Source organism: Cardiocondyla obscurior, linkage group LG11 (genome assembly GCF_019399895.1).
Source record: "Cardiocondyla obscurior isolate alpha-2009 linkage group LG11, Cobs3.1, whole genome shotgun sequence".
Lineage (NCBI taxonomy): Eukaryota > Metazoa > Arthropoda > Insecta > Hymenoptera > Formicidae > Cardiocondyla > Cardiocondyla obscurior.
In genome coordinates, this window is record NC_091874.1 from 672411 (window position 1) to 698065 (window position 25655).

At 32.8% G+C, this 25655-nt stretch overlaps 3 protein-coding genes across 6 annotated transcripts in view; 1 reads left to right on the forward strand and 2 right to left on the reverse strand.

Annotated features, from left to right (window-relative positions):
• Positions 1 to 25655, forward strand: part of Dh31-r (Diuretic hormone 31 Receptor) — a 65674-nt gene that overhangs the window by 29931 nt on the left and 10088 nt on the right. For all 3 annotated transcript variants that reach the window (XM_070663441.1, XM_070663442.1, XM_070663443.1), the window contains one exon: positions 18927 to 19033. In XM_070663441.1, the coding sequence (XP_070519542.1) occupies positions 18927 to 19033 (107 nt within the window). The remainder of the gene's footprint in view (positions 1 to 18926; positions 19034 to 25655) is intronic.
• Positions 72 to 4119, reverse strand: LOC139106563 (juvenile hormone esterase-like). Of its 2 annotated transcripts, XM_070663438.1 has the most exons (8): positions 3882 to 4119; positions 2474 to 2756; positions 2168 to 2353; positions 1724 to 1941; positions 1447 to 1618; positions 806 to 1120; positions 463 to 607; positions 72 to 386 (listed from the first exon to the last, which is right to left on the reverse strand). In XM_070663438.1, the coding sequence occupies exons 1-8, from the start codon at positions 4020 to 4022 to the stop codon at positions 224 to 226; spliced, it is 1623 nt and encodes a 540-aa protein (XP_070519539.1). In that variant the 5' UTR covers positions 4023 to 4119; the 3' UTR covers positions 72 to 223. The 2 variants fall into 2 exon arrangements, with proteins under 2 accessions (XP_070519539.1, XP_070519540.1); XM_070663439.1 differs by lacking the exon at positions 463 to 607 and having other exon boundaries at positions 263 to 386; positions 3882 to 4118.
• On the reverse strand, positions 4490 to 22077 carry LOC139106523 (uncharacterized). Its single transcript, XM_070663369.1, has 17 exons — positions 21796 to 22077; positions 10836 to 10980; positions 10348 to 10636; positions 10068 to 10253; positions 9788 to 9996; positions 9483 to 9654; positions 9087 to 9404; positions 8619 to 8763; positions 8394 to 8549; positions 6971 to 7115; positions 6610 to 6898; positions 6300 to 6485; positions 5829 to 6037; positions 5587 to 5758; positions 5084 to 5401; positions 4714 to 4858; positions 4490 to 4643 (listed from the first exon to the last, which is right to left on the reverse strand). The coding sequence occupies exons 2-17, from the start codon at positions 10968 to 10970 to the stop codon at positions 4490 to 4492; spliced, it is 3228 nt and encodes a 1075-aa protein (XP_070519470.1). The 5' UTR covers positions 10971 to 10980; positions 21796 to 22077.

The window sequence follows — 25655 nt, forward strand, 5'->3', positions numbered from 1 at the left end:
GAGATCTTTAATGCGAAATAATGATTGAATTTTTAAATTAACCCAGAATGTGGTTAAAAAAAAAAAAATAATTTTTTTAAATAATTTTTTTGAAATTTTATTGTGCGTTTTGTAATCTTTATTAAATATAAAGTTTATAAGTAAATATTTATTACAAGTATAGAAATTAAAAAGCATAATTTTTATGTATAATGACCAGTGTATATAAATTTTTTTTTTTTTTTTATAATTTATGTTTCATATTCTTCCAATCGCTGCGATGTTCTCCTTTACGAATAAATTCCATTCGAGGTTCGATATCAATATTTAAATAATCGTACACATCACCACGTTTTAATGGAGCCCATTTGATTGGAGTTAAATCTGTAATAGCAGGCGTTGGATCTCTGCAAATTAAATACAGATAAATATTAATATATAATTACAAAATTTTCTTAATGATTCGGAAAATATTAATTATACCCTGTTTTGGCAAAATCTGTCCACATTTGCGTTAAGTAATCTATTACTTTAAAGTCTTCCGAATTAAAGTCAGGTGGTGGTACATTATTTTCTTTCATCATATAAGGATAAAATAAATAAAATATGTCCTCGCCATGAGACACTCCTATAAAGTAATTATATAATCGGTTAATTTTAAAAATAAAATTTTTATTCTAAAACAATGACTAATGTTCGGTACGGTTTTTAATTTTTTATAATACTGTATGTAGCTCAGGCTAGCTTATTAACGTTGAAATATAATACAGATGTATTAATATTGTTTAGAAAGCTTTATGAGATTCTAAATAGAATAATACGTTACCTGGAAGCGTAACTCCAAATATTTTCTTTGCGATATAAGAGTCAGAATCATATGAAAATTTGTATAAATATGTTGGCGCGTCATCGGAATTTATTTGAACATCGGCCACTTCCATGTTACCGCGATAAAACAGAGCATCGCCAAGAAAATCAGCATAATTCATTAGAGTTTCTTCCGATATAGCTTTATCACGAAAATATAAAAATCGTAATTCTTCGACTGTGATCGGTATCTTTGGTAATGTAGCTAAAAGTCTAGGCGTTATAGTACTCTTAAAATCGGAATCAACTTTTTCAAGAGCTTCTTTGCTTATATCTGAAACAATAAAAAAATTTTTTTCTTATTTTCTAAGATTACACAAAGCGTTCGCGTGAATATTATTTTTGAACAAAATAATAATTTTAATGCATGAAATTCTTTGATCATTCGCGATTGATAAAAAATCGTGACTCGTTAACAATTTAATTTAGCATTAGTCACGAAATATTGGTTTAATACCGATAGTACACATACGACGTACAACAGACGCGCATAATATCAATTTGTATTCTCAGCAGACTGCATAGGTTACGTAGTATGAAAAGTCATACGCTACAGCTGCTAGAAATATATTTAGCAAATGCGTATGCAAATGCACTTACGCCCGAAGAGGTTGTTGCATATGAAAAAAGACCCTTCGCAACTGGTATTTCCTAAAAGAAATGGCACTTTAACTCCGCGATGCATTAACGTGAGTGGGTGTTCCGGAAAGAATGGATCTGGTGATTCGTAATCTAAAGTAGGCGTAAATATTACAATTTGGTTCAGAGGATCCTGAAAAAGGTTAAATATAAATTAACGAAAATATTTCATACCACCTGTTTTGTAATCGACTGCATTAGGGTGAAATATAATTTCACAAAATATTGAGATACTTACTGTTTCTTTGGTAAAGTGTTTATATGTAGTTTCGACGAGTTTTTTCGCGTCAATTGTTTTAAGAAATTCGTAGGCAGCTTTAGGATCTGATGTAGTTCTCCCAAGTTTTTTGGCAAGTTGAAAACTTTTGTTCGTCGCTTCGTTTGTCCACTCATTGTCAGTAAAGGCCCACGGATTCGTGGCGACGCCACTTTGCGATATCGCTTTATGAAATAAACCTGTATAATGCAATCAAGTTTAATTTAGAACAAATTAATTAATCGTTAGAAACTTTTTGCTATTACTTTTTTTTTTTTTTTTGATTGACTATCTTAGTCATTACTGTTTTAATCATTTTAAAATTTAATGCTGGAAAAAAATGGCTGATATAAATTTTTTAATATTAATTTTTAAAAACTCTGCTTATTTATATCATTGTACATATGTACAAAAAGTATTCAGTACCTGTAGCTAACGGAGACAGAGTTAAATAATGAACGATAGCTCCACCAGCACTTTCACCAAAGATCGTGACGTTTTTTGGGTCACCACCAAATTGTGATATATTTCTCTGAACCCATCGTAATGCCATAACCACATCCTTTAGACCTTGATTACCTGTTGCCACTTTATCATTGAGATTCAAGAAGCCTAAAATAATGCATCTTTTACTCACAAATTCGGTTATTTAAAATTCATGGTTATTATACTGAAAACAAAAATCGTATGCGAGTGTTCAACATATTTGTATCGAACTATTATGCAACGTACCGAGAGCTCCTAATCTGTAATTTAACGTAACGAGTACTACGTCCTTCCGAACAATAAAGTCAGGGCCATATATAGCAGCATCACCGGATCCCACGGAGAAACCGCCTCCGTGTATCCAAACCATAACTGCACGTTTTTTAATAATGTCTGGAGTATATACATTAAGATAGAGGCAATCTTCATCGCCTACCATTTTTTTTATCATTATATCAAATTGAACAGACATATTTCCATGTTTCGAGGCATCCTTGCCGCCAAGCCATGGTTCCGACGGTACCGGGTCCTGCAAATATATATCTTTTATTTAAAAATTATTCACGCTTACAAATACAGGGTAACCAGGATGTTTTTTGAAAAATTATTTCAGACAAAAAGGTACTTATTTTTCAATGGACGATATGAATCTGTAATATAAAATTGGGGTTTCAATTTAAGTAATTGAAAATAATCTTTGCGTGACCATGAAACGATTATTCAAGGTTAAACCAATGATATGTCAATGAATATCATTTCCTTTCCCCCTCGAAATCGTGACGTATCTGTCTGAAACATTTTTTCGTATGTCTTTTGGTCTTTAAAAAAATTAACTGTATAAATTAAAATGGGCCACCTTGTGCACATATGAAGAGCAAATAAATTTTCAATACAAGATGCTTGACGTTAATTCTTTAAGGAAGTTGTATGCATCTCGTTAACATGGTGAGGTGGCAAATTATGAGAGAGCACAAAGTTCATAATTACGTGCAAACAAAGTTATATAATAAACTGCGTTTAACATTTTATTTGATATGTCAACGACTTTTATAGGAAATTATTTAATACTATCTTTTCTCGCGTACTCGCGTGTACATGCGAATTGCGAAAATGTCAAGTAAAATTTTTGCATAAGTGATATTTTTCTTATGGTCCACACGCGCTTTAAACCAGACATCGAAAGATCTACGGAATAAAACTTGAACAGTAAATGAATCGGCTAGTCACAGGCGAACTCGGAAATGGTAGATTAGCTTGAAAAGAACATTTGACCGTGATTGATCGATTTACCGCTTAAGTTTTACTGTATGTGCTTTTTTTTTATACATTTTAGTTACACGAATCTTAAAATAAAAAGATTGACTTGCAGTTGAATTAAATTAATGTATCTTTTCGAATCACGTTAGAAATTTATCGTCGCAGTTCAACGCTAAAAGAAATTACATAATGACATTACAATAATAAAAAAACTTGAAAGTTTCTCTAAAATATATTCGATGATTATAATTAATTTAAAATTTTTTATGCAAATTACGATATGATAGAAAACTAAAAGTAGACTTTTTAAAGATTCGATAACAGAAAATTTAGTTTGATTTAGATTAAAATTATGCACGTATACTGAACGTTTTTATAGCGATAGAATGTTATTCACCTTGAATCTGAGTTCGCCAACAGGCGGTTTAGCGTATGGTATTCCTCGGAAGGCGACGTAGCGATCGCCATAGACAGTTTCCTCAACTATGCCGATTAATCTTCCTTCGCGCACGTATACGTCCACTCGGTTGTTGTCCATGGCGGATAGTGAAAGAACGACGAAAGAGCTACGTTAACGAACCGGTTGGTCTGCTGCTCGTACGCGACTGTATGCGAAAACGATTATGCAACCGTACATATCTCCATGTAGCGTCACGTAGAGGCGTTATGCAATGACTTGATTGAATCTCTACGCAGGAAGAGTGGGAATTAAATAACCAACAATTGCTGATTCGCGTTTAAGATATTGTTATCAGTTTACCGGCTAACTTTAACACGTCAATGACGTATTAGATAATATGTAGAAACAAACATACATATACGTTATCTCATTTACGACAGTTATAAATTATTTTTTATGTTAAAATAATTGCAAGTTAATGATAAATTAAATAATGATAGGTATAAAAATATAGAACAAAAGATACTGGGAAAAAAAACATCTAAAATTTAATGTCGCTTATAAGTATTATAGTATCATATATGTATAATATAATGCACAGAACATTATAATTCTTTTTGGTAACTCTCCCAATCCCAACGTTGCTTCCCCTTATGAAGAATTTTCATTTCTGGGTTTATATTAATATTTAAATAATTATAGTTTTCGTTTTCTGGCCCGTCTAATGATTGCCATAAATTTGTAGCAGGCGTTGGATTTCTAAAAATAAATTTGATATAATTAGTAACGTACGTAAAAATCTTTTAAAGTAAAAAAAATAGTTTTATACCCTGTTTTAGCAAAGTCTGTCCACATTTGTGTGAAATAAGTCATTACTTTGTAATCATTTGAACCAGGTTTGGGTAGCGGTAGGTTCAATTTTGATGCACTTTCTGCCGTAAATAGAAAACTTAAATCTTCTCCGTGGGACACTCCTGAAACAAAGAATATCAATAAATTAATTTCAGAAATGCAAAATAATTCTTTCAAACGTACACTTTTTTAAGGTTTATATTTTTAAATATTAATTTGCTTTGTAGACAATATGAACAAACCTACTCACAATTATTATAAATCGAACAGAGTTACGCAATGGCTTTTTAAATTAAAGAAATGTATTTATTTATTTATTGTATGTTCATTAATTGGTGATACTATACCTGGAAGTTTAACCTCCATCAATTTTTTCATAATCGGTACTTCGCTCTCATAATCGAACTTATACAAATATGTTGATTTATAATATCCAGCAGATTTTTGTTTTTGAACCGTATCTATTATACCACGCATGAAAAACTCGTCTCCTATAAAATCTGCATAATTTATTAGAGTTTCTTCTGACACTGTCTTGTCCCCAAAATATAAAGATCTCAGTTTCTCAACGGTGATTCCTATTTCAGGTAACTTATCCAAAATGTTTGGTATTATTGCTTTCTTAAAATCGGTGTTTACCTTCTTCAAGTGCTCGTGACTTACGTCTGAAATAATATTAAAGACGTGATTATATAGATTTTAACTTGACAAACTATTTTAGGTCAAACAAGTAATATTTTACAACAGCTGTTCGCTAAGAAGTAATTGACTTATTTTAGTATTTAGAAAAGACAAAAGCGAAACAATGAGACTCAACAATTAAATGCATCGAAATATACTTGAGTATTACCTCCGAAAAAATTGCCACTTATAAGAAACAGTCCCTCGTTACGAGTAAATCCTATAAGCAAGGGCACTTTAATTCCACGAGATACATATTCTTTCGGATGTTTAGGGAAAAATGGATTTTTTGACTTGTAATCGAGAGTAGGTGTGAAACACAGAGCAAAACTCAATTTCTCCTAAAACGGATGTTAAAATTTGAATAAAAGTATTTTAAAATATTAGCCAACAATAGATTGAAACACTCACTTCTTCTGTAGCAAGAGGCGTTTGACAAACCTCTATAAGTTTTCTTGCATCAATTTTTTTTAAAAACTCATAAGCGACTTTTGGGTCCACTGTTACCTTCCCAAGTTTTTTGGCAAGTCGAAAACTCGTATTTGTTTCATTACTCCGTTCGCTGAAGGCCCACGGATTTATAATAACACCACTTTGTACGATTACTTTGTGGAATAAACCTACAATATAAGAAAAATTATTCATAAACAGAAAAATTTATTAGGTTTATTAATGTAGATATTTTTTTATTTTTTTGTTTAAATATTTAAAATGCTATTTTCAAATTTAATAATTTTTTTTTATTATTAATTATTTCTTTTTACAATTACGATAGTTTAATTAAATTTAATTTAATTAAATTAAACTATTGTTTAACAAAAATGATCTAAAAGTTAATTTTTATCGTTAAAGAGTCTGTAAGTATTAAATCATAGCTTTTACCTTCCGCTAATGGAGACAAAGTAAGACTATGTACAATAGCTCCTCCAGCACTTTCTCCAAAAATAGTAATGTTGTTTGAGTCTCCACCAAACTCTGATATATTTTTTTTAACCCATTTCAACGCCATAACCACGTCCTTTAGACCTTGATTGCCCGTTGCCACTTCATCGTCGAGATTTAAAAAACCTAAATTCATTTATATTTGTTTAAAAAATTTATTTTATACATATATGTTCAATTTTAATTAATAATTAAAAATGCCAAACATAAGCACTTAGAAAACATATATCGAAAAAATAAAAAAGCGTACCTAAAGGGCCTAATCTATAATTTAAAGTAACCAATACTACGTCCTTTGGGACGATATAATCGGGACCGTATATAGAGGCATCACCAGATCCTTCGAGAAAGCCTCCACCATGTACCCACACCATTACCGAACGTTTTTCTGAAGGTTCGATTTTCGTTGTAAACACATTTAAGTAGAGGCAATCTTCATCGCCTATAATTTCACCCGATGCAAGGTTGGGTTGGACAGCAGGATTTCCGTATTTCGAAGCGTCTCTTTCGCCGGTCCATGCTTCAGCTGGCACCGGATCCTGAATATAAAAAGTTACATTGAAAAATAGCGCGCGCGTGGTTTGTTCTAGTGTTAATTAATTTGTTATTACCTTGAATCTAAGCTCGCCAATTGGAGGTTTTGCATACGGTATTCCGCGAAAAGCGATGTAACGAACATTGTTGTATCCGTCTACAATTATACCAGTCAAATTTCCTTCAGCCACGCGTACTTTTATTTTACTCATGATAGATATGCTGTAAAAGGAATTAAATTTTGTTTGTTTTCTAATATCGTACGTATTTACGATAGTTTTAAATTAATTACAATATTTAAGATAAGATACGAATATTATTTACTTTAGCCGTAAAAGTATAGAAAAAAAATTTTTAGTGCTATGCCTATGCTATCGCACAAGTAGTATCTTATTATAAAGTTAAGTATTTTTCTTCGTATTACCTTCTTTCGATTGAAGTTTCCAGCGTTTCTTTCCAAACAACCGATCCGCTTATCGTCGAGCTCTAAAATAGACTGATTAGATTTCCGGTGGCATGACGTGCTTAAATATCTTCAACAAGCTGTATATATATACACGTACATTGTGATCAATTGAGAAAGTACGTTATCAAATGTTCGATGTAAACAGTTCTTCATAATTTTTTTTTATCACTACAGTTTTACAGCGCTTAAATTATGTTGTCACTCATGCGTATTTTTTTATTTTTGAATGTTTGATTGAAATTTCGTATGATAAGAATTAAAAATATAATCAAACCGAAAATAATATATTATCTCAGATCTCATAGGTAACATACTTACCTTAATAAATATCTTACTCGAATATTCTCTAAGTAGCAAAGTGACCTTAAAAGACAATAACGTCTATAGACGTCATTATGTTGTCTTTTAACGTTACTCTGCTACTTGGGTTATTGTCAAAATTAAACTTATAAATAGATCCAACTGTTTAAGCTCCTATACACTCAAATAGTTAATCAATAGAATCTAATTGTTATAAAATTATTTTATCATTTACTTTGAAAGACATTTCTTGACTTTCTATATTACTGGGTTTTTTTTTTAACATATCTGTATCTTTGCTAAAGGAAAAAAATGTTATTTTATATTAATTGTTATCTAATTAAGATAATGATATTTACATAAAGATAATTACATTTACAAAACTTGCAAAATTTTTATGGATAATAATTTAGTTACGATTGTTCTAATCCCGTAGGACTTGGGTTTTGAAAATTTTTGATTTATTCTAACTTTTTTATTTTATTAACAATACATATATTGCTTTTGTAATTAAAAATTTATATTATTATTTATATATAAAGTAAAAAATATAGTAAAGTTAATGTATGTATATGAATATAACAAGTAGATAAAAATATTTTGTAATTTTTTTAGAGTATACAATAAGTTAGTACACTATAATATATTAAAAGTAAAAATTATATTAAAAGAAAATTAATGTTAATATACACACTTTCTAAAATGATTGGAAATTAAGATTTTAACAGATAAATCAGTACGATTTCTTTTTGTAACTCTCCCAATCCCAACGTTCTTTTCCTTTGCAAAAGATTTTCATTTCTGGGTTTATATTAATATTTAAATAATTATAATTTTCGTTTTCTGGCCCGTTTAATGGTTGCCATAAATTTGTTGCAGGCGTTGGATTTCTAAAAATAAATTTGATATAATTAATAACGTACGTAAAAATCTTTTAAAGTAAAAAAATAGTTTTATACCCTGTTTTAGCAAAGTCTGTCCACATTTGCGTGAGATAATTTATTATTTTGTGATCATTTGAAGTTGGTTTGGGTGGCAAGTTCAGTTTTTCTTTCACTATTTCTGGTAAATATAAGTAACCTAATTCTTCTGTGTGACACACTCCTGTAAAGCATTATATTATTACACGTGTTAATTAATTTGAAAACTACATATCTACTAATTATTTCTATTTAACATAATTTAAATTTTTTATAATATTTTTTACGTTGAAAATTTGAAACTTTTAATATTTCTAAATATTTATTTACGTTATAAAACAAAATTTATTTAGTATTTTTTTAGTTTTTTTTAATTAACCAAAATCATGCGTTAATTGTGCGTAAATATTAAAAACGATAATGTTTCGAGATATTAAATAATTATTTGTATTTTTCAATCTAAGAAATTAGATACATGACTATATTAATCAAATAGTAACAATACACCTGGAAGTCCCACTTCCAAAACAGCTCTCATAGGAGAAGTTTTGCTCTCATAGTTAAACTGATAGAAATATGTCGACTTGTGGAAACCAGCAGATTTTTGTTTTTGAACCGTATCTATTATACCACGCACGAAAAACTCATCTCCAAAAAAATCCGCATAATTGGTCAGAGTTTCCTCTGATACTTTCTTGTTCCCAAAATACAAAGTTTTCAGTTCCTCAACAGTAATTCCTATTTCAGGTAATGTTGACAATACACTTGATAATATGGTTTTCTTAAAATCAGCATTTACTTGTTCAAGCTCTTCCTTGGTTCTATCTAAAATAATTCAAAAGACGTGATTATTAATAACATAATTATAATAAATGAAGTAAATTTGTAATGTTCCCGTATTACCTCCAAAAAAGTTACTACGTATAAGAAACACCCCTTCGTTACGAGTAAATCCTAAAATAAAAGGCAATTGAATTCCGCGAGATATATGCTCCTTTAGATGTTTCGGAAAAAATGGATTCGATGATTCATAATCCAAAGTAGGTGTGAAGCAAAGAGTAATACTCATTTTCTCCTAATAATGTTAAAAATAATAATATCATATATATTTAATTTTTTTTTATATTGTATACTTTTATATAAATTTTTTTATATTTAATCAATTGAACACTTTAAAATAGAAGTAAATAAAATATTGAAATACTCACTTCTTCCGTATTAAGAGGTGTTTGTGAAACCTCTACAAGTTTCTTTGCATCAATCGTTTTTAGAAACTCATATGCGATTTTCGGATCTGACGTTGTCTTTCCAAGTTTTTTGGCTAGACGAAAGCTTGTATTTGTCTCTTTGCTCCATTCGCTGAGGGCCCATGGATTCATGATAACTCCACTTTGTGCAATTATTTTGTGGAATAAACCTGGCGTAAAATAAAGTTGTAATTAAACTATTTTAATTTTCTCACATTAATAGTAAATTTATAATTTATACCTTTAGCCAATGGAGATAAAGCTAGACAGTGTGTAATAGATCCGCCAGCACTTTCACCAAAAATAGTGACATTTTCTGGATCTCCACCAAACACTGCTATATTATTTTTAACCCATTTTAACGCCATAATAACGTCCTTTAGCCCTTGATTACCCGTTGCCACTTTATCATTGAGGTTTAAAAAACCTAAAACCATGATTGTATTGATCTATTCTTGAAAAAGATAACGTTTGAGTGAGTAATATGCAAGAAATATGCATTGAAATAATAAATAACTTACCGAGAGGGCCTAATCTATAATTTAGAGTAACTAATACTACGTTTTTTGCCACGAGATAATCGGGACCGTACCATATAGCATCACCGGAACCCATAAAATACCCGCCACCGTGTATCCACACCATTACTGCACATTTCTTTGAAGGTTCGATTTTCGTGGTGTATACATTTAAATAGAGACAATCTTCGTCGCCTATAACTTCGCGTGTTAAAAGATTAATTTGTACAGCATTATTTCCGTATTTCGTTGCATCTCTATCGCCAGACCATTTTTCAGCTGGTAAAGGATCCTAAATGTAAAAAAGAAAATTACATAATTTTTAATAAGAAAGATGAAAGAAAGAGGTGAAGACATACATATATTTTTTAATGAGGTTGTAAAGAATAAATAATTCTTTTTTTTTCTAGTTTTCTCAATTATTTTTTTCTAAAATTTTGTAATTTATTTTTGTGATAAATTTGAATATTTAAAGAAAATTTTATACTTACTTTAAATCTTAGTTCGCCAACTGGCGGCTTGGCATATGGTATTCCTCGAAAAGCAATGTAACGAATATTATAATGGCCATCTACCACTGTACCGATTAGTCCTCCTTCGTTTACACGTACTTTTATTTCACTCATCGCGGATTTTCTGTTACAAAAAGATAACGAACGAAAATGTTAAGAAATCTATTTATTTTTAAAGAAAGTTTATAACGTTTATAAAATGAAGCATTGCTTCAGAGAAAGATATAAAATTGAATAGACGTATAATCAATTTTTTTTTTCACTATTTTAACATATATTTTGACTGTTAATTTATAAAACGTAAAAATATTTTTTAATTTTGAAACAACAAATTTTTTAAATGGATAAACTTTGTGTATAAAATACGTTTATTGTCTGAATTTAAATGTAATCGTTGTTTAAATCGTAATTATTTTTTATTTTTGATTAATAACAAAAAATGTGATAATTAATTCATGTTTACTGAATTAAACGGTAGTCATTGGTTATGATACATAGGTTTCATCTTTGATACAATCCGACCTTTATACCACGGTATGTTAATTTAACAAAATATAATTAATCAGCTTTGTAAACACGGATTTATGATATCAAAAGATCGTCAATCGCAGTAGCTTATTTCTGTGTTGTCTCTGATACGAGAATATTACACTATTTAACGCGTTAATTATAAATATAAATTTCTCCGTGAGATTATGGAAATGTTTAAAGATGCGTTGTCTATTTTCACTCCGGGATAAATTTGTAATATTACTTTTGCTTAACTCGTAGCGCGAAAATATACAATGTTTCTGTTTCGGTGACTGAGAGAAACTAGCTAGACTTTCAAAACTGACGTTCTTTATATACTCTAAACGGATTGTGCGAAGTTTGTAATTTACATAGCTATATAAATAATGAGTCACTGAATTTCATAATAACTTGTTCTAATTTGAATTGATATTTTGATATTACGCAAAATATATTTATGTTCCACTTCTTTCTTCATTGGCAAAAAAAAAAAAAAAAAAAAAAAGGAAAGATGTTAATGTTACTAGATAAAGTTTCTAATTTTATAGATTTTAGATATCATATTTTAAAACAGAGTAATAATATACTCGATAAAAATTAATTTAATTTTCTTATTATCTTTTTTTTTTTTTTTTTTTTTTTTTTAGTATTGATTTATTTTGAACCGAGAAAATAAAATTGATACCAGTACGAATTCGCAATCCTTCATTCAATCTCTTTCTTTACACGCTGCAGAAAAAAGAAATGGTCTGGTAAAATGGAACATCTCAGATATAGCCCGCTTCTCTTCTACTTTGGCGCTTAATGGATCGCGTTACGGTTACGCTGAACTAAAAAGTTTTTAAGCTATCAAGAACGAAAAATCTGATTGCATGGAATGCTCTTTGCAGACTTTTGTATAGATTTTTTTTGTGTCCAAGTAGGTTTTTATTGTCGTAATATTTAATATTTTTTTAATGACGGACTGTAAATGACTTGTGAGAAAACGTTGTGCGCGACAAATCGTTATCATTACTCGTTGAAGATTTTTATTAGGCACTTAACACATAGTCATATAAATAAGACATGAAATTTTGAGTAAATTGTGTAGTTTCTTGAACGATTTACAATACTTTGTAGAATTGAATTTCAACTGTTCACATAAGAAAGGATAGTAGTTTTAAGGTGATACCACCTTTACCACTATAGCTTTGGTCTGGTCGTTTCGAAAGGACTAATACTGTCGAGAAAATAGGTCATTCCACGTGATATCTGCGAAGAGAATCTCTTTAGTATTTTAAAAGTAAATAAAAGTAAACAAAACGTAAATTAATTAACTGCAAATACGTTATTCTTCTCGCGTTGTAGTAAAAAAAAAAAAAATTGAAGTAAAAACCAGCAGTGTACAATATGATCGTTAAAAAGTGCATATTTGCATACATTAATGTGTTTGACAAACGTACCACTATAAATCAAAAAAAGAACTTCTTTTTGCTATTATATTAAACGTTTTTACTTTATATTTTTTTGATTTTTTTTTTATATATATACAGGTATAATATAATATTTGATTTTGCTTTTATATAATTGGCGTTACATTCAAATATTTACTTTGGGGTTTAATTAATGCGCGAAACGTATGCACGTACTTTTGATTTCCAAATTTTTGCAACGGATACTGTCGAGTGCAACCATAAAGTTTGCGACGGTTTCTATGGATATAATAAGTAAACGTGAAAATCCGGGAGCAACGAAGCGAATATCGATTAGGTCCGCGTTAAAATATACTCTCGACGTTACTCGCCGAAACGGGTGTGGTTCTAAATCCAATTTAATTCTTAATAAAAAGTAATGATTCCAATTGCCACTCAAGATTTAAATGTAAATTTAGTCTGGATATTATACTTTGACCGGGCGAAAAAATAAGTCAGTCAGCGATTAGCAGCTAATATCCATTTTTACGAGATTTTTTAGAAGCTTTTTTTTTTTGAAGTCACGCATTACTTCGAAGCAAAGATCTCTGTGAAAAATTTTTCTTCAAGCGTATACAACGGCGTTCAATGGGCGCGTCTTTTTTAGACATCGAGAACTACGTAAACATTAATTAATCTCTCTTTTTTTTGGTTTATGTTCTATTAACGTTGAATTTACCAGCTAAGCACTCGCTGTTCTCGAACGGATACGCGAATTGATACGCGAGCACCTGAGATCATTCGAGAGTGTTATCGATCCTTCACTAGCAGCAACGTGCCGTCGTCGGCGTCATTGTAGCGCAATGTATCAATATCAGTGGAATAGGTATCGGAACTTTCGCGCGAGCACTATGATAATATTAACCAAGTTTCGCGAGATGCTACTCGATTTGGTTTAGAGTACTTAATATCCGAGATGCAATATCGATCCGCGACTGCATTATTTCATGGATCGTTACGCACATGTGTAAATCTCGCGAACGAGTCGGCTATTCCCAGACAAGAACCCCCCCTTTTTTTTTTTATCTCCGGGCCAATCATTTCGTGCACAATATGCACAATCATTCTTTCTCGACTGTGCACAAACGGCCGCCTGATTGCATGATCCAAACCGGGACACCGGGTTCCTTTTCAGGGGAAAAAAATATTTCGATACCAAAGTTTTTTCTTTGACGTTTCGTAGAAACTTGTTTCCGTCAAAACTTGCAAAGTACATCGCCAGCTGCTGCAACGAAACTAGAGAGGAGTTTAGTTGCGTTAACTTAACTGAATCCATGGAGAGAGATTTATTGAACTAGGTAGGAAGGAAAAAAATTAATAAAGAAAAAGAATTTGGAGGAAAAATATAAGACAGAATTTATATATTATACATATTAATGTTTAAAACAAAAAATTTAAGATGAAATATATATAAATTAAAGACATAAATACTGATCGAGATATTTTCTTAGTGTATTTTCGAAATTAGAAACAACTTTCTAAAGTTTTTATTACCCTTTTTGATCGTATACGCAACTACTTTTTACTGTTTTTATTTTTTAACTGTTTTTTTACTGTTCTTAAATACTTAAAAATTTTTTTTATGTTCAACGTATATAGTTTTCATATTTTTTTATGATCAAAAATGCACAAAATGCATTATCGATAGATAAATGTACTTATAACAACAAGAATACATTATGATATTCTATCAACTATGAATATTTATAGCGATAGATCTTTTTTACATAATTTTATTAAACATATGCAAAATTATTTATTTAATATTTTAAAATGGACGCGTAACGTTTAAACAGTAATAGTAAAGTGTAATATCCAATGTACCAAAGAAATCGAAATCTTTTGTGATTTAATAATAGTCGCTTTACACAAAAGATCATGTTACGACGAGCTTGATGAACAGGAAGGATTTCATGGCGGACACGCACTTAATTGCGTTCGGTTTGTCATCTCCGTGTCCTCAGGGAGCTCGTAATATTAGTCTGGGGGCTGTAGGGAATCTACTAACATTCATCACCTTCAGTTTCTGTCTGATAACTTGTCGCTAAAGGAAGCAGAAAGTCATGCGTCACAAATGCGTTCAAAACTAATGTCTTAAAAGAAAAATGAAAGCATATTTGAGCAGCATCATCGATTTACGTATATTTAATATGCGCAAAGTTTTTTTTTTTTTTTTTTTTTTAATACATTAATATTACTTATGTCAGCAATTATATCGTAGAACATTTGCAGTTATCTTAATAAGATTATCACGCAACAACAATGACATTTTTTTACGTAAGAAAAATATTTGTCGAATGCACGAAATAATTTACGTTTTTATATGTTGTTTCGATTTCATAAAAGTTTTGTAATCACTTTACTCGGTTTTTATTACTTATCAATATCTTTTACGATTCTTTTATTGGTTCTCGATTTTTTTTTTATTCTTATACAATCTTTATTAAGTTATAAAAATTTTTTGCATCTTGTTCATCTTGTATTATGTAATTAATTCTGGAGACATTTTGCCGAAAAAAAAAAATTGAAATTAAAAAAGATAATTTTTAGAAATTGAAGTTTTAGTGTGATTTTTATATCATTCTAGCAACATGGAAAAAGCATTAAAAATCTTTATGAAATATTTATGTAATTGAATATGTAATGTCATTTCATTTACTAAACTAACGGAATTAATCCGCGTTTCTCCTGGAAAGAGAATCATATTCTCATATTTCTCGTTAATACGTTCTCCCTTCCGTTAATTGTTAATCTCGTTAATTAAAATGACCGCACCATCCGGAATGGTTAATGGGTCAAAGGTAGGACTAGGTATGCTGATTTCGAGGCGCAAAATAGCATAGCCTGGCCGCGCGTAGGCAGGTCCCTAGCGAAAATGTTATCTTCCAACGAGATCGCATTTCAGGAAACAACGTCCGCTAATGGCGTTCCGTTATCTCCTTATTATCGTGAAACGTGCTCTTGAACCGCCGTTGTATCGCACTTCCGTTTCTTCTTTTATTTTCCCTCACTTTCGCTCCTTTTTTTTTTTTTTTTTTCCTCCGGTTGTCCGATCGTTGGTCGGAGGTGTGGTATGCCGGACAAGCCTCGCGTTCCGCTTTTATTCGGGAATTAAACGTCGCGCATTCCTTTTTTTAACGAGCGCTTTGCCATTCTAATTTCACGAATAAATCTCGTCGTGTCGCGCCACAGAGAACTCCGCGTTAAAGGCCGCAGCGCGCGTGTGCTGGTTGCGCACGTTTATATCTGTATATAATATACCTATCTGCATATACACGCGGACGAACCTGTGTACGTATGTATGAACGCGTGGATATCTACGTATGTACTAGAGAAATTTTTTTTAAGTTTGGGCGGAGCGTATAGATGGGGAGAAGATAAATGTGATGTAATGGCTGGGGGGTGCCTGTCAGAAGAGAAGATGCAAGAAAGGGGTGACGGACGAATTAAGGGCAGACATCGATACCTTACGTTCAACGAACATCCGGTGGGTTTGTAGGCGAGTCTTCCGACTCTCGCGATCGATCGACCCTCATCACAAAATAATGAGCGACCACACGAGCCCGCAAATAATCACTGCGCGTAATTTTCTCTCTCGTTCTTTTTCTTTGCTCCTTTCTCTTCTATCTGAATAAATATATTAACGAAGCTTTTTAATCAAATTTTAATTTGGCCTTGCGATAATTTTCTTACAACTAAAGGGTCAGACTGTTTAAAACAATTGTGAATTATGTGTCACAAATCCGTCACAAATTAGGTTTGAAATATGTTTCCAGGTAAACAATGGTCGTAACTAAAACTGAAAAATATAAACGTTTATATAAAGCTAATAAAGTAATGATAAAATCACAATTTCGAAATATCTTGCGTATTTTTTTTTATATTGCTACTATTTGATTGTTGGTTAAACTCAACTTTGAAATATCAGTCCGCAATTTGACAAAAAAAGTAAAAAAAAAAAAAAAAAAAAAATTAAAAAATCCCCCAACGATTGTTACATATATAAAATTGCATATGCGTTATCGACGACTCTTATTGTAGAAATAATGAACATTTTCACCAAAGCGGGATCGTGTTTCCGTTGTAATCCTATAAGAGAACAAACGAAAGTATTTAACATGCGTAAATTTCATTGCTGCTAATGATCAATTAGCGGGAAACAAAACATAAATTATTTTCTGGAAATGTCGTACTATAAACTTAGACAATGCACAGTTACTATTTTAAAGAACGACTTAGAAGATACTATAGGCTGACGTTTTAATTTATCGCCAACTATAATTACTTAACTTTTAGTAAGACCAGCTTCTGTTAATCGTTTTCCGCAAATTGGTCACGTTACATAAAACAATCGCAGCCATATTTTCCAGAGCGGTTTTACAGAATCGCTCGGTGTATACGTAATAAATGAAACAAACAAGGAGAAAGAGAGGAAGCGTAGGAGAGATCTGTAACGATATTAAGTCTAAACGTAGCCGAGGGAAGGAAATAATTGTCAAAATAGCCGATAGGTTTCGATACACATTGCTCGCACGACGCAGTCACGTAAATTGCATATATATATTTCAGAGAGAAATTGATTTCCCTCGAAGGCGATATGACGAAAATTGTTATTGTTAAGGATATAGCTGCGCAGGTTGGATATGCCCGGTGGAATTGCGGTACGCGCGATTCGCGTATATTCTAATATTCCGTTGTTGATGCGGGAGAGCCGCGCGCCCCGCATTATTCACCCACGTTGTATCGCGATGCATTTGCAGAACTGAAACGCTATTTCGCTTTGCGCCATTTGCGGCGAATTACAGGGTAATACTCGAGGAAAGACTCGCGTCGCTTAGAACTTCTTGCGTGCGGCCACGCCATTTCTCGCGGTCGCGTCTTCGTAATGTACTTTTCCCCACAACTCTCTTTGCAACGAATGGAGTTTAATCGCCGCTCTATGTTCGTCGACACGGTCGTTCGTGCGTGTAGGTTCGCTCTTATACATGATTCTGATTAAAAATACTTTTTTTCTTTTTTTTTTTTTTTTTTTATCGATAAACGCATAACCGATGTTACGAAACATGTTAGTTATAAATATAGCGCCCAAGGTTGCTTTGACGTTTTTTTTTTCCATCTATTTTTTGAATTTTCTTTTGTACATCGTACAATGTTATTCGAGCTGATATATTACATCATTCGAGATTTGTAAAAATTTATAAAGATCAGAGTTCGTTCTGGGCAAACGGAAACATAATTACGCACAGATTAGCTCGTTACTTGCGTACACTACGGATATTTACATCGTGCCTTCACCAGCTAATTAAGACCGGAAAGAGCGTAAAGAGCATTAAAACGCCAGAAGGTGGCTAGGCGAGTCAAAGTTCATTTTTCCGAAAGTTTAATCACGCGGCGTTTCGTGGAAGAGTGGACTCAAGTTCAATTTGCATTTTGTTTTATTTGCAAGCTATTAAATCGCGGATTCGCAGAGAGGAATAATTCCGCCAGCAGTTAATGGGTGGTTGGTCGGTTCTTGATTCTTCGTGCGACGCCGTCGGTGCAGTTTTTACAAACTACTCTCCATCGAGAAATTTTAAATTAGCTTGTTATTTCACCGAGATGGCCACAAGTTTCGAACAGGCTTCGATAAAAAATGAAGCGTAACTTCGTCGATGATTACGCAATCAGTGTCACATTATATATACTTAGGTTTTGGATTTATCTCTTTTTTTAATTGATGAGGACAAAAACATTGTGGCGAAATAATGCAAAATTTACTACAAATTTTTTCTCTTTTTTTTTTTTTTTTTTTTTTTTTATTGACCGTTTTAAGTTTGGTTTATTACAATACTTTTTTAATTGTTTTCCGAGGTGTATAGAGCGATAACGTTGCGGGTATAAAACATATCGTTAATCAAACTACAAAAAATTAGACTTGTAATTAATTCTAATATGAAATATGATGTAGGGAATGACTAGTCGAGCGAAATCTCATTAATATGATTTCCAAGATGCCGAGATAAATTAAATTTCGGTAATTAATAAATTGATTACGTTCGATGTTCATTTCTCAACATCGCTGCATTCTACATGCACTACATTTAATATCTCAACAATTTCTCTGTTACAGTGATGGCGCACAAACACTGCGAGTTGAACGGCACGTGGTTCCGGCATCCCGAATCTAATCAGATATGGAGCAATTATACAACTTGTGTGAATATGCAGGATCTGAGCGTAAGTTATCCTTAATACTATTTGCTTTCGATTGCGCGTATGAAATAAATTAGCTACGTAAGACCTCTCTAACTTAAACCATGTCAAAATGAAACGTGAAACATTGAAGAACACCGTGAGGCTCGCGTAAAAGGAATCGAGGTGTTTAAAAATATTTAAAAAAAAACTCGAAAATTACAGCCATTAAATGGCACGGAGAGCGAAGAGCCCACCTTTCGGGAAAATAACCGTACAAATTCTCACGCGAGTCCCAGTTACATCCTCTCAATCTCGTGCGAGACTGCGAGACATCGCCGTTCTGACGCGGATTCGATTCCGCGTTATTCTGCTTGAAGGCTCACGATCAGCCGACTTGTATATTCTCCAGAGAGCTAATATCGTTTGAGTGAACGGAACGCGTTTGTTGAAATATTTGAAAGACACGCACATTGCATCCGACAGGGAGAGTATTACTTGTTTGGCATCGTAACCGTTGCACAGAGGAACAATTTCAGTGATCACGCGACCTCGCAATCTGCCCTGCAACGCGGACGATACATTACTTCTTTGAGCATTGTCGATATTTCGGTCATTTCGAACGTAATGACGTTACGTTGACAGCCAAAGGCTTAAAAAACAATATTAATAAAATTACCTCGCGATTTATTTGCGAAGAATTGATTTCTTGTTGCTACTATTGTCACAGCTCGATGAAACAGATTTACGACGCGTCCGTCGGAAATTTCATTAAAAGAAAAACGCAAGAGGCATTGAAATGAAACGAGCGCGAAATTGTCCTGAATTTTTCAACTTCTGTCCAATATACAAATTCTTTTCAAGACTATCTTTTTAACAGTAGAGTATCTCACAAAGTACCGACGCCACGTTTCAGACACGGAAACTTAATAATGCGAACTTTATTCCCCTCCCCTCCCCCTCGCTATGTCCTTATTAAAATAATTTCGATACCGCTCTTAAAGAATTAACGTTATAAAACAACGTGCTTTTGATACGCAAAGCGGTATAATAATACGATGAAGCGTTTCTCGCTTGCGAGAAGCCGCTTTTACGTAACGCCATCCGTGTCAACCCTTCTCATGTATTTGACGAACCACGCTCTATTCATTAGGACCAGCTTCATTTCGGTACCGATACATATAGCGTGATCATCCTTTAGAACGTGGTCCATCATAGCCCCGCTCGTCGAAGCCTCTCTCTCGGTGTATCCATCACGTCGTCGTGAAGGCATTCACTTCTAACATGCGTTGACGTCAATGTCGATACTCGCGCCTTTTTCATTGCGACGCTGCTAAAATTGCGAACATAATGCCACACGCTCGCCACGGAACCCATTTCTAAATCGAGTTCTTATTGCGAGATGAAACGAAGATAAATTTGAGCCATCGCGAAAGCACTCTCAACTTAGAGGGTGCAAAGGGCTAAAAAAAGGCAACGAGTATTTCGACGTCATTACCAATATTACTCCCACAAGTAGGGCACGAGAAACAAAAATTTTTTAACAAAGTTAATAGCTGATATCAAAAGTTAAAAAAATAATAATAATAATGGCAACGTGAAAGAATATTAAATATAATATAATTTAATTTTTAAAAAAAGATCATATTCGGATATTTGCAGAAGTCTTGAGTTTTATTCAGTTTTCAATTTTAAGGATCAAACTTTTCACCCCGTTGACGCACATAACAAGTACTTCGTAGTACGATTTTCTATTTTCTACTTTGCGCCAAAGTGGAATTAATTTAATATTAGACACTACACTGTTCTTCACATAATTACGATTTAGTTACGACTGCTCGCGTCAGTTTATGGTTATGTATATTATACAACGCGAGGGATTACACGTAGGGAGCACAATATGGTGAAAAATACTCGGTGATGCTCTATATTGTGAACCACGATAAGACGCGCACTTATCTTTCGGGTCCACAGCACGAGGCCGGAAGCTTAGCGGAAAAGCTCGGGAGGATATATTTTTGCATATATCGTTCCCATTCTTGTCCGGCCAGGTAATCTGTCCGAGTGATTTCTATCTGAGTAATTTTTCTGTTTACTTAATCCTTTTAGTTCCAGCGACTATTATGCGGGTCACGAAATTACAAACAGATTTATTATACTCTAATGATACACCGTCGTAACAAAGTTACCTTTGTGCTCACCCCCTTTTGATCTATTTCTTGCAAAAAACCCATGGGTTTTTTTTTTTTCCTTAGTTTCCAAATTACGTGGCGTAACACATTTGCCTCTTGCAGAGGTGAGGATCTATTTTAAAGTTTTTAATCCACACGTGCCTGACGTGAACTGAATTCTCACTCGCGTACTGTTGCACGTTCAAATGAAACCGATTCTTTGCGCTTGTAGTACAGCGGCGGTATGACAAAAGCCTTTGTGCTCGTCCCTATATATGATGAACGTTTACATATCATCATCGATTCGCGTTTCTAACATCTGCAACATCTGGACTCTCAAATAAATGTTATCGTAAAACTAGAAAACGACTTATGTAAATAAACGCACTTAAAATGCATTGAACGGTAATTGTATACCGAATCAGTTCTGCCCTCCGAAAGCATGTAAATTGATTGGAATATCTCATCACCGGTATCAACTCGCTCGCTTTTGTTTGGCAATAATTTTAAAAGGGTGTCATTTGCGACGCATTTATTCCATAAAAGCACCGTTTGTGAGATTGCACAAAATTCGCTGTAATTGTTAACGCAGAACGATCAAAAGATCAACGTACCATGAAATATGTATCTACTTACATATTTTAATGCCGCTTGACCGTCATGCGATCGTTAGGTTCCAGGGAAAATAATAACTTTACAGAAAGTCTCGAATTCGGGCAAAGCTCTAGGTAAAAGTTTGCGGTAGATGCTTAATACGCGCAAGAAAAGCAAGGACTGAAATTGAAAACGTTGCACAACATGGTTATATAAAAGCTACAATGAAATGTCATGTGATGTTTGTATGATTTGCACAATTTGCACTATGATTACTCAGAGTATAACTCTTTACGATATTATTTACAAGATAACGTTGTGATTAACAATTTTTAATTTGCAATTTTAATGCTAAATTATATTATACGATAGACGTTACGATCGACGTTTATTACACTTTTAACGAGGAAGTACCATTTAAAACTAAACAGAATGCAGATTTTTCCGTAGTCACGTTATCACATTATAATTCTATTATGCTAAAAATAACTCTTCTTTGTTGCAATTTAATTGCAAATATCTCAAAATGATAGTGACAACATAATTTGACAAAGTATTGATTAACGTAAAAAAAAAAAAAACGATTATTCTCGTTTTTTGACGGAACAAATGTTTTTATTAAACGACATGAGTCCACATTGATTTATTTTTAACGATGAATTTTAAATAAAATTTCGTTGTTTCTACGTAGTTCTAAAATTTAATTTTTGAAAGTTTTTGAAATTTCTCTTATTTTCCGCGCACGAAAAGTTAATGTTTCGAAGCTTTCTTTACAATTTCCAGTTTTAATTATAAAAAAAGGGAGAGGAAGCTAATCATAGAGATTAACTAATAGAAAGCAAAGCTCAGAGAAAATTATAAGCGCTTACATTTTAGTTCGAAGATAACTTCTTTGACTCTTTGTATAATCTATTGCAAGGCCATTTATTTCAAGAGTTTAAAGTTCAAATAAAAAATCTTTTTTTTTTTTTAATTTAAAAATATATTTTTAAAATATATTTAGTAAATATTATTGAAATGTTATTCAAAAATTGATACAATTATAAGATATTAAATAATAACACGTAATTAAAACGATGAAAGTTACAAACTGGTAATTTTAATAGATTTTAATTTCATACAAAAACTTTGATGTCGTCTATATGTACAAAAAAATAAAAGATAATACTAACGTGAAAACATTTTTCAAATGTACATATTATATAAAATATATAAAATGAAAAATTCTGCTTATATCACTAACTTGCAATTTGTAATTCCCATGCTATATTACATTTTACGATAGACGTTATGATTGACGTGTTTACTACAATTTTAACGAGGAAGTAACATTTGAAACTAAGCAGAATGCAAATTTTTTCGTAGTCACGTTATCACGTTACAGTTTTATTGTGCTAGAAATAGCTCTTCTTTGTTGCAATTTAACTGCAAATATTTTAAAATGATAGGGACATCAGCATAATTTGACATAAGTATTAAGGGGAGAACTTCAATTAAAAAGCTAAATAAAAAAATTGTTTTTTAATTTTTTCTGAACCATCTATGAAATTTATGTTTAATTTTTTTTTTTTTTTGCACCTTCGAAGAACTTTAAATTTTGTTTTCAAATTTTAACAGCATATTTTACAAAAATTATACTATCAATTTATTAAAAAAAATAAAACCAATTTTTTAAACTCTGTAATTAAGGTTTTCCTCTTAATTAATGTTTGAAAAACGTAGAAAGAAAATCAAACCATACATATTTATGTCGTTTTGATTTATTATTCTGTAGATTTCTGCAACTCTTGTTGTCGAATCGATGGCGTCGCGCGATATTGTCACGTTCCGAGCGATTCATTGCGCTCGCGGCGCGAACTTCGCACCAAAATCCAATACAATTGGTAAACAGCGATAGCTCGATTTCAATTCGACAATACGACACGTACGAAATTGAGGATTCATCTATCTCCTAACATTAACGGGATTCCGGACGCAAACGACAGTAAGCTGCAATGTAGCACGAGAGATACTGTAATCCTCCCCCTATCGATACATAATAAACATGGGCGAACCCGCGGGATACAATTATCGTTTTGTTCGCGTTGATAAAATTTATCGTGTCCCCGCATGCAACAGCGGCATAATTCCCGCGACCCGCGTTAATCCGATTGGGCCAGGAAGAAGAAAAGCCCGGCCGGTACCTACCTACACTATTAACTACCAAGTGCCGTGTAATCTCGGGGTGAAGCCTCGAGTATCCGGAGTAGCCGGAGCCTGTGCATACCCCAACGTCATGAATTATTTACCGCCGGCTATTGTGGCTTTGAATTCGCAGTGGCGTATTGTGCATAAAAAACAGCTACTTATTTCACATTTTTACACAGTGTATCACATCGCTCGCTTATGTAACATTTCCGTCAAGTAGTTGCTATAATAATTATAAACCGAGCAGCAAGTCGGAATTGCCGCTAGAATTTGAGATTCTTAAATTTCAATGAAATATTCCAAAACGTATAATATATCTCAAATTTTAAATGAGCCTAATTTAAAAAAAAAAAAAAAAAATTAAGAAAGAAATTAATTTATTACAACGAGACAAAAATGCTTTCTGTAAATTAAGTTATCGGTTTATTTTATAAACATCGGACCGAAGATATTCGTTATGTCGATTAAAGTAATAAAATCATTACAATGCCGATCGTTATACAACTTAATTTTGGTAATGTATGGTAATTGTAATGATCACTTGTGAAAAACAAAATTGCCTTTACGGTGATAAAAAAGAATCAAGTCACACGTATACGTGTATCTAGATACGTTCAGCTTTTACTTCCTTTTTTGTGTTCTTTCTTATCTTGAAAGCATTCGTGTAATCGTCCGTGCTGCAAACAGATTTATGCATACAACGTTAAATATTAATTCACATTTGCGCGCGATTTAAGCTGCAGCACCTTATCCACGAGCGGTATTAAGCCACGAAAGCGCGGACTTGTAGGCTTTCGTGCAACCATAACGTTAATAAGTAACGTGACGTTCGTACGATGGCGGTTAAGAATAACGCCGCTTCTTATCCTGTTGGGAACAACGAGTTAATGTTTTCCCCGAGGTTCTCCATCATGATCCGTTCCTAATAAATATGGGAACAGGTTCTTTTCGCGTACGTGTATCTTCTTCTCTCACGGGAAATGCCTACTTGCTTAATGTATACGTGTAACAAGCGAGAGGGTGTGCGCTCGTGCTTTTAAAGTCCGAATTTTCCAGCCGTACACGAAACTAAGCGCGATTAATTTTCCAAGCTCGACCCTCCACCCTCGACGCAGCTCGTGAGGCATGTTTTTCAGACGGCCGAGCCTCATAAACACTTCGTGCCTGGCAGACATTTGTCAGACATAGGACAACGTTACGAAGCCCTATTACTAGCCGACTTTGCTTTGCAGATGCGGTAAGATTTGCATGCGACGGCATAAAGGAAGTATGCTGGTTGCAACGGGAAGGGAGGGGACACGGAGGATCTCGCAAGCGGATGAATTTTAAAACGACAATGCCGGGCAAACTACGTTATTCGTGCATATCTCGGGACGAAAAACTGAGAGGAATAGATTTACGCGAGGCTCATGGTTTTTCGATCATTTCATCTCGAGTTTCTCGATTTTCTGACATGCACAGAATTCGTAAACTAGTTTGAATATTGTTATGAGAGTGCGTTTATTACAGCGGAAAATTGTCGTGACAGGTCTGGGGAGGAAAAGAGACTTTTTTTTTTTTTTTACTTGTCGGCTGTGGAAAATTTTCTGACATATATCAAAAAGAAGAGAGAGAACACGGTTTACAACTTATTCAACATTTCTACCACGGTCATTTTTTATCGTGGGTTTTTTTCTTTTTTTTTTTTTTTAATATTTCTCCGTTTGCAATCTTCT